The sequence below is a fragment of the Salvelinus namaycush genome, chromosome 19 (assembly GCF_016432855.1).
Source record: "Salvelinus namaycush isolate Seneca chromosome 19, SaNama_1.0, whole genome shotgun sequence".
NCBI classification, from domain to species: domain Eukaryota; kingdom Metazoa; phylum Chordata; class Actinopteri; order Salmoniformes; family Salmonidae; genus Salvelinus; species Salvelinus namaycush.
In genome coordinates, this window is record NC_052325.1 from 10,387,099 (window position 1) to 10,401,351 (window position 14,253).

Here is a 14,253-nt window from a genome sequence, read left to right on the forward strand (position 1 = left end):
CTCTCTGTCTCTTAGAAGGTTGACCTGGTTAACAACATGTTACTCTTGTCTCTCTGTCTCTTAGAAGGGTGACCTGGTTAACAACATGTTACTCTTGTCTCTCTGTCTCTCTGAAGGGTGTACCTGGTTACAACATCGTTACTCTTGTCTCTCTGTCTCTTAGAACGGGTGATTCTGGTTAACTACATGTTACTCTTGTCTCTCTGTCTCTTAGAAGGTGGTACCTGGTTAACAACATGTTACTCTTGTCTCTCTGTCTCTTAGATGGTTGACCTGGTTAACAACATGTTACTCTTGTTCTCTGTCTCTTAGAAGTGGTGACCTGGTTAACAACATGTTTACTCTTTCTCTCTGTCTCTCTAAAGGGTGACCTGGTTAACAACATGGTTCTCTTGTCCTCTAGTCTGGTTGACCTGTTAACAACATGTTACTCTTGTCTTCTGTCATCTTGATCCTGGTTAACAACATGTTACTCTTGTCTCTCTGTCTCTTAGAAGGGTGGATCTGGTTAACAACATTTTCTCTGTCTCTCTGTCTCTTAGTATTGACCTGGTTAACACATGTTACTACTTGTTCTGCTCTGTCTCTTAGAAGGTGCTGGTTAACAACATTTTCTCTTGTCTCTCTGTCTCTTAGAAGGGTGACCTGGTTAACACATGTTACTCTTGTCTCTCTGTCTCTCTGAAGTGACCTGGTTAACAACATGTTACTCCTTTCTCTGTCCTCTTAGAGGGTTGCCTGGTTAACAACATGTTACTCTTGTCTCTCTGTCTCTTAGATGGTTGACCTAGTTAACACATGTTACTCTTGTCTCTCTGTCTCTTAGAAGGTTGACCTGGTTAACAACATGTTACTCTTGTCTCTCTCCTCTGGGACGGAGGTTCACCTTCCAGCAGGACAATGACCCTATGCATTCTGGCCTAACCGCAAACACTTTAGTGTTTTAAAGGTGAAACATTTTAAATGTCTTGGAAATGCCTTTCCAATTCCCAGACCTAATCCCCAAAAATTTTTTGAGATTCCCTGTGGGTATGACTCTAAAGATTGCTGTACAACCAGAAGAACCCATACCAACTGAAGGAGCTGGGGCAGAGTTTTTTGCCTTGAAGAATGTGGGTCAAAAATCCCAGTGCCCTAAAATAATGCCAACCCGCTTAGACATAGACAACTACCCCAAGAGACTTGCAGCTGAAAATTGCCTGCAAAAGGTGTTTTCCATCCTACAAAGTAATTTCGACTATTGGGGGGAGGGGTGGTGGGGTGAATGGTTATGCACGCTCAAGTTCTGTTTTTTCTTCTTATTTCTTGTTTGTTTCACCAAAAAACATATTTTCCATCTTCAAAGTGGTAGTCATGTTGTGTAATTCAAATGATACAAAACCCCCAAAAATCTATTTTAATTCCAGGGTATAAGGCAACAAAATAGGAAAAATTCCAAGGGGGTGAATACTGTCGCAAACCACTATATGTTACAGATGTGATGTGATGTTGTGTTATGTTAGAGATGTGATGTTGTTACAGTTGTGTTACAGATGTGATGTGATGTCCCATGTGGCTCAGTTGGTAGAGCATGGTGTTGGTAGAGCATGGTGCTGGGTTGTGGGTTCGATTCCCACAGCCCTGGCGTATGCACTCACTACTACAAATCGCTCTGGATAAGAGCGTCTGCTAAATGACTAAAATGTCAAATGTAAACGTCGTTACAGTGATGATATAGTAGTTACCTGATGGAAGCCCAGGTAGTCTTGGATAGTAGGAGAGGCATAGAACACATGTCCCTCAGCTGTGACCACCAGCACAAAGCCATTCAGAGCCTGCAAGACCAGATACAGTGTTAATACAGTAATGCACACTCTCACTATATAACATTTAATTTGACTGCTCCAGACGAGCTTCAAAAACAAACGCATTAATGACAGGGTTGCATTAAAGAGGACATTTTGTTCATCTGGGTATTATAATCTGGCAACCTGTTTACTACGGGGGTATTATCATCTGGCAACCTGTTTACTACGGGGGTATTATAATCTGGCAACCTGTTTACTACATGGGTATTATAACCTGGCAACCTGTTTACTACGGGGGTATTATAATCTGGCAACCTGTTTACTACGGGGGTATTATCATCTGGCAACCTGTTTACTACGGGGGTATTATAATCTGGCAACCTGTTTACTACGGGGGTATTATAATCTGGCAACCTGTTTACTATGGGGGTATTATAATCTGTCACCCTGTTTACTATGGGGGTATTATAATCTGGCAACCTGTTTACTATAGGAGTATTATAATCTGGCAACCTGTTTACTATAGGAGTATTATAATCTGGCAACCTGTTTACTACGGGGGTATTATCATCTGGCAACCTGTTTACTACGGGGGTATTATAATCTGGCAACCTGTTTACTACGGTGGTATTATAATCTGTCACCCTGTTTACTATGGGGGTATTATAATCTGGCAACCTGTTTACTATAGGAGTATTATAATCTGGCAACCTGTTTACTACGGGGGTATTATCATCTGGCAACCTGTTTACTACGGGGGTATTATAATCTGGCAACCTGTTTACTACGGGGGTATTATAACTTGGCAACCTGTTTACTACAGGGGTATTATAATCTGTCACCCTGTTTACTACATGGGTATTATAACCTGGCAACCTGTTTACTACGGGGGTATTATAATCTGGCAACCTGTTTACAATGGGGGTATTATAATCTGGCAACCTGTTTACTACGGGGGTATTATAATCTGGCAACCTGTTTACTATGGGGGTATTATAATCTGGCAACCTGTTTACTACGGGGGTATTATAATCTGGCAACCTGTTTACTACGGGGGTATTATAACCTGTCAACCTGTTTACTACGGGGGTATTATAATCTGGCAACCTGTTTACTATAGGAGTATTATAATCTGGCAACCTGTTTACTATGGGGGTATTATAATCTGTCAACCTGTTTACTATGGGGGTATTATAATCTGGCAACCTGTTTACTATGGGGGTATTATAATCTGGCAACCTGTTTACTACGGGGGTATTATAACTTGGCAACCTGTTTACTACAGGGGTATTATAATCTGTCACCCTGTTTACTACATGGGTATTATAACCTGGCAACCTGTTTACTACGGGGGTATTATAATCTGGCAACCTGTTTACAATGGGGGTATTATAATCTGGCAACCTGTTTACTACGGGGGTATTATAATCTGGCAACCTGTTTACTACGGGGGTATTATAATCTGGCAACCTGTTTACTATGGGGGTATTATAATCTGGCAACCTGTTTACTACGGGGGTATTATAACCTGGCAACCTGTTTACTACGGGGGTATTATAATCTGTCAACCTGTTTACTATGGGGGTATTATAACCTGGCAACCTGTTTACTACGGGGGTATTATAATCTGTCACCCTGTTTACTACATGGGTATTATAACCTGGCAACCTGTTTACTACGGGGGTATTATAATCTGGCAACCTGTTTACTATGGGGGTATTATAATCTGGCAACCTGTTCTATGGGGTATTATAATCTGGCAACCTGTTTACTACGGGGGTTATTATAACCTGGCAACCTGTTTACTACGGGGTATTATAATCTGTCAACCTGTTTTTACTACGGGGGTATTATAATCTGCAACCTGTTACTATGGGGGTATTATAATCTGTCAACCTGTTTACTATGGGTATTATATCTGTCAACTGTTTACTATGGGGGTATTATAATCTGTCAACCTGTTTACTACGGGGGTATTATAATCTGTCAACCTGTTTACTATGGGGGTATTATAATCTGTCAACCTGTTTACTACGGGGGTATTATAACCTGTCAACCTGTTTACTACGGGGGTATTATAACCTGGCAACCTGTTTACTACCGGGGTATTATAATCTGTCACCTGTTACTAGGGGTATTATAATCTGTCAACCTGTTTACTATGGGGGTATTATAATCTGTCAACCTGTTTACTACGGGGGTATTATAATCTGGCAACCTGTTTACTATGGGGGTATTATAATCTGGCAACCTGTTTACTACGGGGGTATTATAACCTGGCAACCTGTTTACTACGGGGGTATTATAATCTGTCAACCTGTTTACTACGGGGGTATTATAATCTGGCAACCTGTTTACTACGGGGGTATTATAATCTGGCAACCTGTTTACTACAGGGGTATTATAATCTAGCACCCTGTTTACTATGGGGGTATTATAATCTGGCAACCTGTTTACTATGGGGGTATTATAATCTGTCACCCTGTTTACTATGGGGGTATTATAATCTGGCACCCTGTTTACTACAGGAGTATTATAATCTGGCAACCTGTTTACTATGGGGGTATTATCATCTGGCAACCTGTTTACTATAGGAGTATTATAATCTGGCAACCTGTTTACTATGGGGGTATTATAATCTGGCACCCTGTTTACTATGGGGGTATTATAATCTGGCAACCTGTTTACTACGGGGGTATTATAACCTGGCAACCTGTTTACTACGGGGGTATTATAATCTGGCAACCTGTTTACTACGGGGGTATTATAATCTGGCAACCTGTTTACTATGGGTGTCACGCCTGCTCCAGCTCCCCGGCGCATGAGGGCGCCAGGCTACCCAGCATTGTGCACTCCTGCCACCATCATTACACACACCTGCCTTCTCCCCGTCACGCGCATCAGTGATTATTGGACTCAATCACCTCTGTCATTACCTCCCCTATATCTGTCTGGTTCCCCGCTCTATTCCCTGCTTCTGCATTGATTGTCATATGTCCTTGTTTACCCGTGTGCCGACGCTGTTCCTCATTAAAATGTTCAACTTCCCCTACCTGCTTCTCATCTCCGGCGTTGGTCCTAACAATGGGGGTATTATAATCTGGCAACCTGTTTACTGTCTATCACAGTTCCCTCTGCATTGACTGATGATCATACCAGCCTCCATCTTGAGAGAGGAATCCCAAACATGCCAGTCATCGTTTGGTGTGAAAATGTACCTGACATCTGAGAATGAGAAAACAGCGTGCTAGAGCACTGGGCGAGCGTTCGCTTTGTTAAGCGTAGTAAACCGTGACCAGGCCTTGGCAGGAAGTACCACGACAACCTATTTCACCTGTCAGACAACCTATTTCACCTGTCAGACAACCTATTTCACCTGTCAAAACTTCCTGCTAAATGGATGCTCCTGGATTATAACTCAATCCACCTGGATTAACAATAGCATGAACAATGTCTGGGTCTTTACCTACTCGTCTGCCAGCCAGTAGTCTCTCATGACTTTTAACATTCAAAACTGGCCAGCACCCACAGAGGATTTGGTTCTGGGTGCTGAGATGTCTGTCAGTCAATCAAGACATTTAGACACTATGGGCCCATCCCAAACTGCTCTCTGTCTGTCTGTCTGTACTGTGCCATGTTGTACCTGGAGAAGTAGGTCCCCCTCGGAGAAGGTTGGGGCGTTCATCCCATTCATGTTCAGGCCATCCCCCCCAGGAAACAGGACACTGCTTTTCTTCATGGTTGCTGCAGACAGAGAGGGAGAACAACAAGCTCACATCAGCACGCTATCCAGAAAGCAATACACACAGGAATCTGGGGTTTCTGGGGTCTGGATATTTGGAACTTTCACCTGCCCTAAGCCAACTCTTCTGAGTTTATGTTCCCATCTCTCTCTCACCCTTTTTCACTCTGTCTGCCCCTCATTCTGTCCTTCTTCCAAAATTCACTCACTCACTCCCTTCCTCCCACTTGAGAAACAGGGATACCTAGTCAGTTGCACAACTGAATGCATCTTCTGCATTTAACCCAACCCCTCTGAATCAGAGAGGTGCGGGGGGATGCCTTAATCCATGTCATCAGCGCCCGGGGAGCAGTTGTTGTTGGAGGTTAACTGCCTTGCTCAAAGGCAGAATGAAATATTTTTTTCCACTTTGCCGGCTCGGGGGTTCGAACGAACAACCTTTTGGTTACTGGCCCAACGCTCTTAACCGCTAGGCTACCTGCCTATCCTCAATTACCCATTTCCTCTCTCTCTCTTTCTCTCTCCTTCCCTCCCAGTGCCTCAACTCTCTCCCTCCCTCTCACTGCCCCAACTCCCTCTCTCCCTCCCTCCCTCTCACTGCCCCAACTCCCTCTCTCCCTCCCTCCCTCTCACTGCCCCAACTCCCTCTCACTGCCCCAACTCTCTCTCTCCCTCCCTCTCACTGCCCCAACTCCCTCTATCCCTCCCTCTCACTGCCCCAGCTCTCTGTCTCCCTCCCTCCCTCTCACTGCCCCAACTCCCTCTCACTGCCCCAACTCTCTCGCTCCCTCCCTCTCACTGCCCAAACTCCCTCTAACCACTCCTCTCTCTCACTGCCAACTCCCTCTCTCCCTCTCACTGCCCCAACTCCCTCCCTCCCTCCGCCCCAACTCCCTCCCTCCCTCTCACTGCCCCAACTCCCTCCCTCCCTCTCACTGCCCCAACTCACTCCCTCCCTCCCTCCCACTGCCCCAACTCCCTCCCTCCCTCCCTCTCACTGCCCCAACTCCCTCCCTCCCTCCCACTGCCCCAACTCCCTCCCTCCCTCCCTCCGCCCCAACTCCCTCTCAACCTCTCACTGCCCCAACTCCCTCCCTCCCTCCCACTGCCCCAACTCCCTCCCTCCCTCCGCCCCAACTCCCTCTAACCACTCCTCCCTCTCACAATGTGCAAATGATTAAAGTACAAAAGAGAAAATAAATAAACATAAATATGGGTTGTATTTACAATGGTGTTTGTTATTCACTGGTTGCCCTTTTCTTGTGGCAACAGGTCACAAATGTTTATCAAAACCTGGTTTGTTTTCAAATTCTTTGTGGATCTGTGTAATCTGAGGGAAATATGTGTCTCTAATATGGTCATACATTTGGCAGGAGGTTAGGAAGTGCAGCTCAGTTTCCACCTCATTGTGTGGGCAGTGTGCACATAGCCTGTCTTCTCTTGAGAGCCATGTCTGCCTATGGCAGCCTTTCTCAATAGCAAGGCTATGCTCACTGAGTCTGACCCAAACTTAAGGAAAGCTTTGACTATGTACAGTCACAGTGGTCAGGTATTTTGCCACTGTGTACTCTCTATTTAGGGCCAAATAGCATTCTAGTTTGCTATGTTTTTTTGTTAATTCTTTCCATGTGTCAAGTAATTATCTTTTTGTTTTCTCATGATTTGGTTGGGTCGAATTGTGTTGCTGTCCTGGGGTTCTGTGGGGTCTGTTTGTGAACAGAGCCCCAGGACCAGCTTGCTTAGGGGACTTTTCTCCAGGTTCATCTCTCTGTAGGTGATGGCTTTGTTATGGAAGGTTTGGGAATCGCTTTCTTTTAGGTGGTTGTAGAATTCAACGGCTCTTTTCTGGATTTTGATAATTAGCGGGTATCGGCCTAATTCTGCTCTGTATGCATTATTTGGTATTTTATGTTGTACACTGAAGATATTTTTGCAGATTTCTGCATGCAGAGTCTCAATTTGGTGTTTGTCCCATTTTGTGAATTCTTGGTTGGTGAGCGGACCCCAGACCTCACAACCATAAAGGGAAATGGGTTCTATAACTGATTAAAGTATTTTTAGGCAGATCCTAATTGGTATGTTGAATTGTTCCTTTTGATGGTATAGAAAGGCTGCCATTCTTGTCTCAGATCGTTCACAGCTTTGTGGAAGTTACCTGTGGCGCTGATGTTTAGGCCAAGGTATGTATAGTTTGTGTGCTCTAGGGCAACGGTGTCTAGATGGAATTTGTATATTTGTGGCCTGCTGGAGGTCATTTTGCAGGGCTCTGGCAGTACTCCTCCTTGCACAAAGGCGGAGGTAGCGGTCCTGCTGCTGGGTTGTTGCCCTCCTTCGGCCTCCTCCACGTCTCCTGATGTACTGGCCTGTCTCCTGGTAGCGCCTCCATGCTCTGGACACTACGCTGACAGACACAGCAAACCTTCTTGCCACAGCTCGCATTGATGTGCCATCCTGGATGAGCTGCACTACCTGAGCCACTTGTGTGGGTTGTAGACTCCGTCTCATGCTACCACTAGAGTGAGAGCACCGCCAGCATTCAAAAGTGACCAAAACATCAGCCAGGAAGCATAGGAACTGAGAAGTGGTCTGTGGTCACCACCTGCAGAAGCACTCCTTTATTGGGGGTGTCTTGCTAATTGCCTATAATTTCCACCTTTTGTCTATTCCATTTGCACAACAGCATGTGAAATTTATTGTCAATCAGTGTTGCTTCCTAAGTGGACAGTTTGATTTCACAGAAGTGTGATTGACTTGGAGTTACATTGTGTTGTTTAAGTGTTCCCTTTATTTTTTTGAGCAGTGTATATGTTGAAGAGGGTGGGGCTTAAGCTGCATCCCTGTCTCACTCCAGGGTCCTGTGGGAAGAAATGTGTGTTTTTTCAACATTTTAACCGCACACTTGCTGTTTGTGTACATGGATTTTATAATGTCGTATGTTTTTCCCACCAACACCACTTTCCATCAATTTGTATAGCAGACCCTCATGCCAAATTGAGTCGAATGATTTTTTTTTAAATCAACAAAGCATGAAAATACTTTGCCTTTGTTTTGGTTTGTTTGTTTGTCAATTAGGGTGTGCAGTGTGAATACGTGGTCTGTCGTAAGATAAGCCAATTTGACATTAGCTCAGTACATTGTTTTCACTGAGGAAATGTATGAGTCTGCTGTTAATTATAATGCAGAGGATTTTCCCAAGGTTGCTGTTGACGCATATCCCACAGATAAAATATATTGGGGTCAAATTTGTCTCCACTTTTGTGGATTGGGGTGATCAGTCCTTGGTTTCAAATATTGGGGAAGATGCCAGAGCTAAGGATGATGTTAAAGAGTTTTATTACAGCCAATTGTAATTTGTTGTCTGTATATTTTATCATTTCATTGAGGATACCATCAACACCACAGGCCTTTTTGGGATGGAGGGTTTTTATTTTGTCCTGTAGTTCATTCAAGGTAATTGGAGAATCCAGTGGGTTCTGGTAGTCTTTAATAGTTGATTCAAGATTTGTATTTGATCATGTAAACTCAGCAAAAAAGAAACGTCCTCTCACTGTCAACTGTGTTTATTTTCAGCAAACTTAACATGTGTAAATATTTCTATGAACATAACAAGATTCAACAACTGAGACATAAACTGAACAAGTTCCACAGACATGTGACTAACATAAATGGAATAATGTGTCCCTGAACAAAGAGGGGGTCAAAAGTAACAGTCAGTATCTGGTGTGGCCACCAGCTGCATTAAGTACTGCAGTACATCTCCTCCTCATGGACTGCAACAGATTTGCCAGTTCTTGCTGTGAGATGTTACCCCACTCTTCCACCAAGGCACCTGCAAGTTCCAAGACATTTCTGGGGGGAATGGCCCTAGCCCTCACCCTCCGATCCAACAGGTCTCAGGCGTGCTCAATGGGATTGAGATCCGGGCTCTTCGCTGGCCATGGCAGAACACTGACATTCCTGTCTTGCAGGAAATCATGCACAGAACGAGCAGTATGGCTGGTGGCATTGTCATGCTGGAGGGTCATGTCAGGATGATCCTGCACGAAGGGTACCACATGTTACGTTCCCCAGTTTCTGTGTTGTAGCTTTTGTATTTGAGTGTGTGTGTTTCAGGAGATGGCTTCCTGGAAGCCTCCCCAACCAACTGATTGGTCGACCCCAGGCTAATTGATGATTGGAGCTGACTCCGCCCCCTCGTCAAGAAGCAGCTGACTCTAATCACCATTGCCACCTGAAGATATAAAGCCAGTGTTCTGTTCAGGAGAAAAAGAGAAATGATTGGAGGTTAGAGGGAGATTGAATATTTTGGAGAAAAGATTAGAGGGAGATTGAATGTTTTGGAGAAATCATTAGAAAGAGTTCTGTGTTTGTTGCTTTGTCAAAGCTTCTTTAGTGGCCTGAGTTAGTTTACTCAGTTTTGTTGTAAAGTGTTTGTGAAATTGTTAATAATTATTCTGTTTCATTTGTTCCCAGGGGGGAAGGGGAAGGCACTTAGGGAGTGCTTAGGCAAGAGGCCCGAGGGCATACATATACCCGTAGTATATTCAATGTCTAGGCACACTAGGTAAGACCTGGGCAGACCACCCCCTGTATTTTGGTTAGGGCACCAGGTGGTGCTAAGTTAGGTAAGTAGTGGGTAGGCAGGTTAGATAGGAGAGGGGGAGCTTTGATATTTACTTTCTTTGCTTTGGTTCCGTCCAGCCCCTTTTCCCCATATTACCGTGTAGGAAATAAATCCTAGTAAACGGTAAATTCTGACTTTTGTCATCCTTACTCGCACCTACAGTCCATACCTCTTTCGCTTCACGGGGAGTTGAGTTGTAGCAGGGTGTTGCGTTCCCTCTTCTCAGAGGCGTGCGTAACACCACATGAGGGAGGAGGATGTCTTCCCTGTAACGTACAGCGTTGAGATTGCCTGCAATGACAACAAGCTCAGTCCGATGATGCTGTGACACACCGCCCCAGACCATGACAAACCCTCCACCTCCAAATCGATCCCGTTCCAGATTACAGGCCTCGATTTACCGGTCATTCCTTCGATGATAAACGCGAATCTGACCATCACCCCTGGTGAGACAAAACCGTGACTCGTCAGTCTAGAGAACTTTTCGCCAGTCCTGTCTGGTCCAGCGACAGTGGGTTTGTGCCCATAGGCGACGTTGTTGCCGGTGATGTCTGGTGAGGACCTGCCTTACAACAGGCCTACAAGTCCTCAGTCCAGCCTCTCTCAGCCTATTGCGGACAGTCTGAGCACTGATGGAAGGATTGCGCGTTCCTGGTGTAACTCAGGCAGTTGTTGTTGCCATCCTGTACCTGTCCCGCAGGTGTGATGTTTGGATGTACCGATCCTGTGCAGGTGTTGTTACACGTGGTCTGCCACTGTGAAGACGATCAGCTGTCTGTCCTGTCTCCCTGTAGCGCTGTCTTAGGCGTCTCACAGTACGGACATTGCAATTTATTGCCCTGGCCACATCTGCAGTCCTCATGCCTCCTTGCAGCATGCCTAAGGCACGTTCATGCAGATGAGCAGGGACCCTGGGCATCTTTCTTTTGGTGTTTTTCAGTCAGTAGAAAGGCCTCTTTAGTGTCCTACGTTTTCATAACTGTGACCTTAATTGCCTACCGTCTGTAAGCTGTTAGTGTCTTAATGACCGTTCCACAGGTGCATGTTCATAAATTGTTTATGGTTCATTGAACAAGCATGGGAAACCGTGTTTAAACCCATTTAAAATGAAGATCTGTGTAGTTATTTGTATTTTTACGAATTGTCTTTGAAAGACAGGGTCCTGAAAAAGGACGTTTCTTTTTTGCTAAGTTTATATGTTTTTGCTGTTTGTTCTTTGTTATAGAGCCAAAAAGATTGGAGAAGTGGTTTACCCATACATCTCCATTTTGGATAGATAATTCTTCGTGTTGTTGTTTGTTTAGTGTTTTCCAATCTTCCCAGAAGTGGTTAGAGTCTATGGATTCTTCAATTACATTGAGCTGATTTCTAGACGTGCTGTTCCATCTTTTCTGTAGTGTATTTCTGTAATATTTTAGTGATTCACCATAGTGAAGGTGTAGACCCAGGTTTTCTGGGTCTCTATGTTTTTGGTTGGACAGGTTTCTCAATTCTTTCTTAGGTTTTTGCATTCTTCATCAAACCATTTGTCATTGTTGTTAATTTTCTTCGGTTTTCTGTTTGATTTGATAGGGTAGCTGAGAGGTCAAATATACTGTTAAGATTTTCTACTGCCAAGTTTACACCTTCACTATTACAGTGGAACATTTTGTCCAGGAAGTAGTCTAAAACGGATTGAATTTGTTGTTGCCTAATTGTTTTTTTGGTAGGTTTCCACACTACATCCCTTCCATCTATAGCATTTCTTATTATTACTCAGTTCCTTTGGCTTTGATGCCTCATGATTGTGTTTTGCTCTGTTCAAGTAGACTGTGATTTTGCTGTGATCTGATAGGGGTGTCAGTGGGCTGACTGTGAACGCTCTGAGAGACTCTGGGTTGAGGTCAGTGATAAAGTAGTCTACAGTACTACTGCCAAGAGATGAGCTATAGGTGTACCTACCATAGGAGTCCCCTCAAAGCCTACCATTGACTATGCACATACCCAGCGTGCAACAGAGCTGCAGGAGTTGTGACCTGTTTTTGTTTGTTATGTTGTCATGGTTGTGCCTGAGGGGCATATGGGGGAGGGAATGCTGTCACCTCCAGGCAGGTGTTTGTCCCCCTGTGTGCTGAGGGTGTAAGGTTCTTGTCCAGTTCTGGCATTTAGGTCACCATAGACTAGTACATGTCCCTGAGCCTGGAACTGATTGATTTCACCCTCCAGGATGGAGAAGCTGTCTTCATTAAAGTTTGGGTATATAGTGGGGGGATATAGGTAGCACACAGGAGGACATTTTTCTCTGTTTAGATCGTTTTCTTTTGAATTTCTAGCTAAATGTAAAATGTTCCTGTTTTGATTAATTTAATAGAGTGAGTTAGGTCTGCTCTATACCAAATTAGCATACCCCCTGAGTCCCTTCCTTGTTTCACACCTGGTAGTTTGGTGGATGGGACTACCAGCTCTCTATAACCTAAAGGGCAACCAGTGGGTCCGTCTCTTCTATACCATGTTTCTTGTAAGGTGACGATGTCTGTATTTCTGATTTCTTTGATAAAGTCCAGGTTCCTGCTCTTTAGGCCAAAGGCAGTTGACCTCAGGCTTGGGATATTCCAGGATGAAATAGTGAAGGCTTTGTGTTCCATAAAGTGTCCAATATTGTTGGTCGGGTGGTTTGGCCTCATGCCAGTAAGTGTGAGCAGAGCCTGCTGAGCATCTGGTACATTCCATTAGCTTGGGCTAGTGTAAGAGTAGGGGTTGGGCCTGTTTGCCCGCTCACGGCCTGGGAGTATGTGTAACTTTCATGTTGAGGTCCTCTTTGCGGGAGTAGGGGACATGGGTGGGCAGGAGGGGCATAGGTCTGATCTGAGGGGGCCTAAATGGGGTGTGCGCATGGTTGACTTGGGGGGGGGTGTTGATTGGTTGGGGTGGGTGGGTGGACCTGGTCGTAAAGGCTGTTCAAGTCCAGGGTGGAGTGGTGGGCCAGGAAAACATTTGGTTTTGAGGCACAGTCACGGGAAATACTTGCGTTTACCCGCTGTATGGTAGTAGGGTGGAAGTATTTTCGTGGTAGCAGGGTGGAGATAACCACTTGTGCATTGGGGAAAGTAGAAGTAGCTTTTTCTATCTCTCCCTTTCCTGCTGTGCTCTCAGGTCGTTTGTGCCTGTGTGTATTATTATGTGGCTAGGTGAACCTAGTTGGTCCTCAGACAGAAGGTCTAGGGTGCGCTGGATGTTTGGACACCTAGCCCATAAGGAGTTAGGTGTCCAAGGAGAACAATCTGTGTCTTGTGTATGTCCTCAGTGGGCGTGGGGGGGTTGTCAGGAGGGCTATCAGGGTGGCTGACAGGGTTGGTGTTCAGAGGGGGTGAGATCCCCTGGGCTTGGGGTTCTTCATTTGTCTATACTAGCTGTGATTTTGAGGCTATGGTCAGGGGTGGACTGTTCTGCTATGGTGTCGAGACTTTTGTCGGGAGCTGAGGTGGGCTGTTCTGCTGGCTTCTCTGTGGGGGTGGCCACCTCTCTAGTAGGTTGTTCTCTGTCACACGCCATCCCCCACACCCTCTCGTCCAGCAGTCTGATCCTCTCCTCTAGTGCTGTGTTCTTCTCTTGCTCCTGATCTTTCTCCTGTTTATGTTGTCTCACTACAGTCCAGCGTGCAGATGTCTCTCTCCACCTCCAGCTCTCCGGGTCTGGTTAAGGGGGTGTTGTTGTGCTGGACTGTTGTCTGGTTCTGTGCTGACTGGAGTGTAATCACCTGCTGTTCCAGCTCCACCTGCCTTACCTCCAGCTGGGTACATGTATCCTTCATTTCAATGAGGGGGCAGTACTCTGTGCTGGGAGGTTGACTTTCCACTTGGGTTGCTCGTCTGTGGGGTTATATAATGAAGATGTCTGGTCTGACCTGCTCGGGGTGGGGGTATCTTTCTCAAGGGAGAGCTTCTCCTGCTGAGCTAATTCTTTGATTAGGTGAAAGTCCAGCTGAAACTGTTTGGGGTTGCCCTGTACCATTACTGTTCCAGACTTAGCATTCAGTCCTCATTAAGTAAAATCTATCATTGTAATATATTTTTCTTCTTGGCTTTTGAATATAAAATCTAGCCTCAGACTAAACATTACTC

The 14,253-nt window shown here is 45.1% G+C and overlaps 1 protein-coding gene across 1 annotated transcript in view; it reads right to left on the minus strand.

The window, feature by feature from the left end:
* LOC120064137 (aryl hydrocarbon receptor-like) overlaps positions 1 to 14,253 on the minus strand; it is a 107,087-nt gene that overhangs the window by 19,647 nt on the left and 73,187 nt on the right. The window contains exons 3-4 of the mRNA XM_039014501.1: positions 5,431 to 5,531; positions 1,725 to 1,814 (exon numbers count right to left, since the gene is read on the minus strand). Coding sequence (XP_038870429.1) covers positions 1,725 to 1,814; positions 5,431 to 5,531 — 191 coding nt within the window. The remainder of the gene's footprint in view (positions 1 to 1,724; positions 1,815 to 5,430; positions 5,532 to 14,253) is intronic.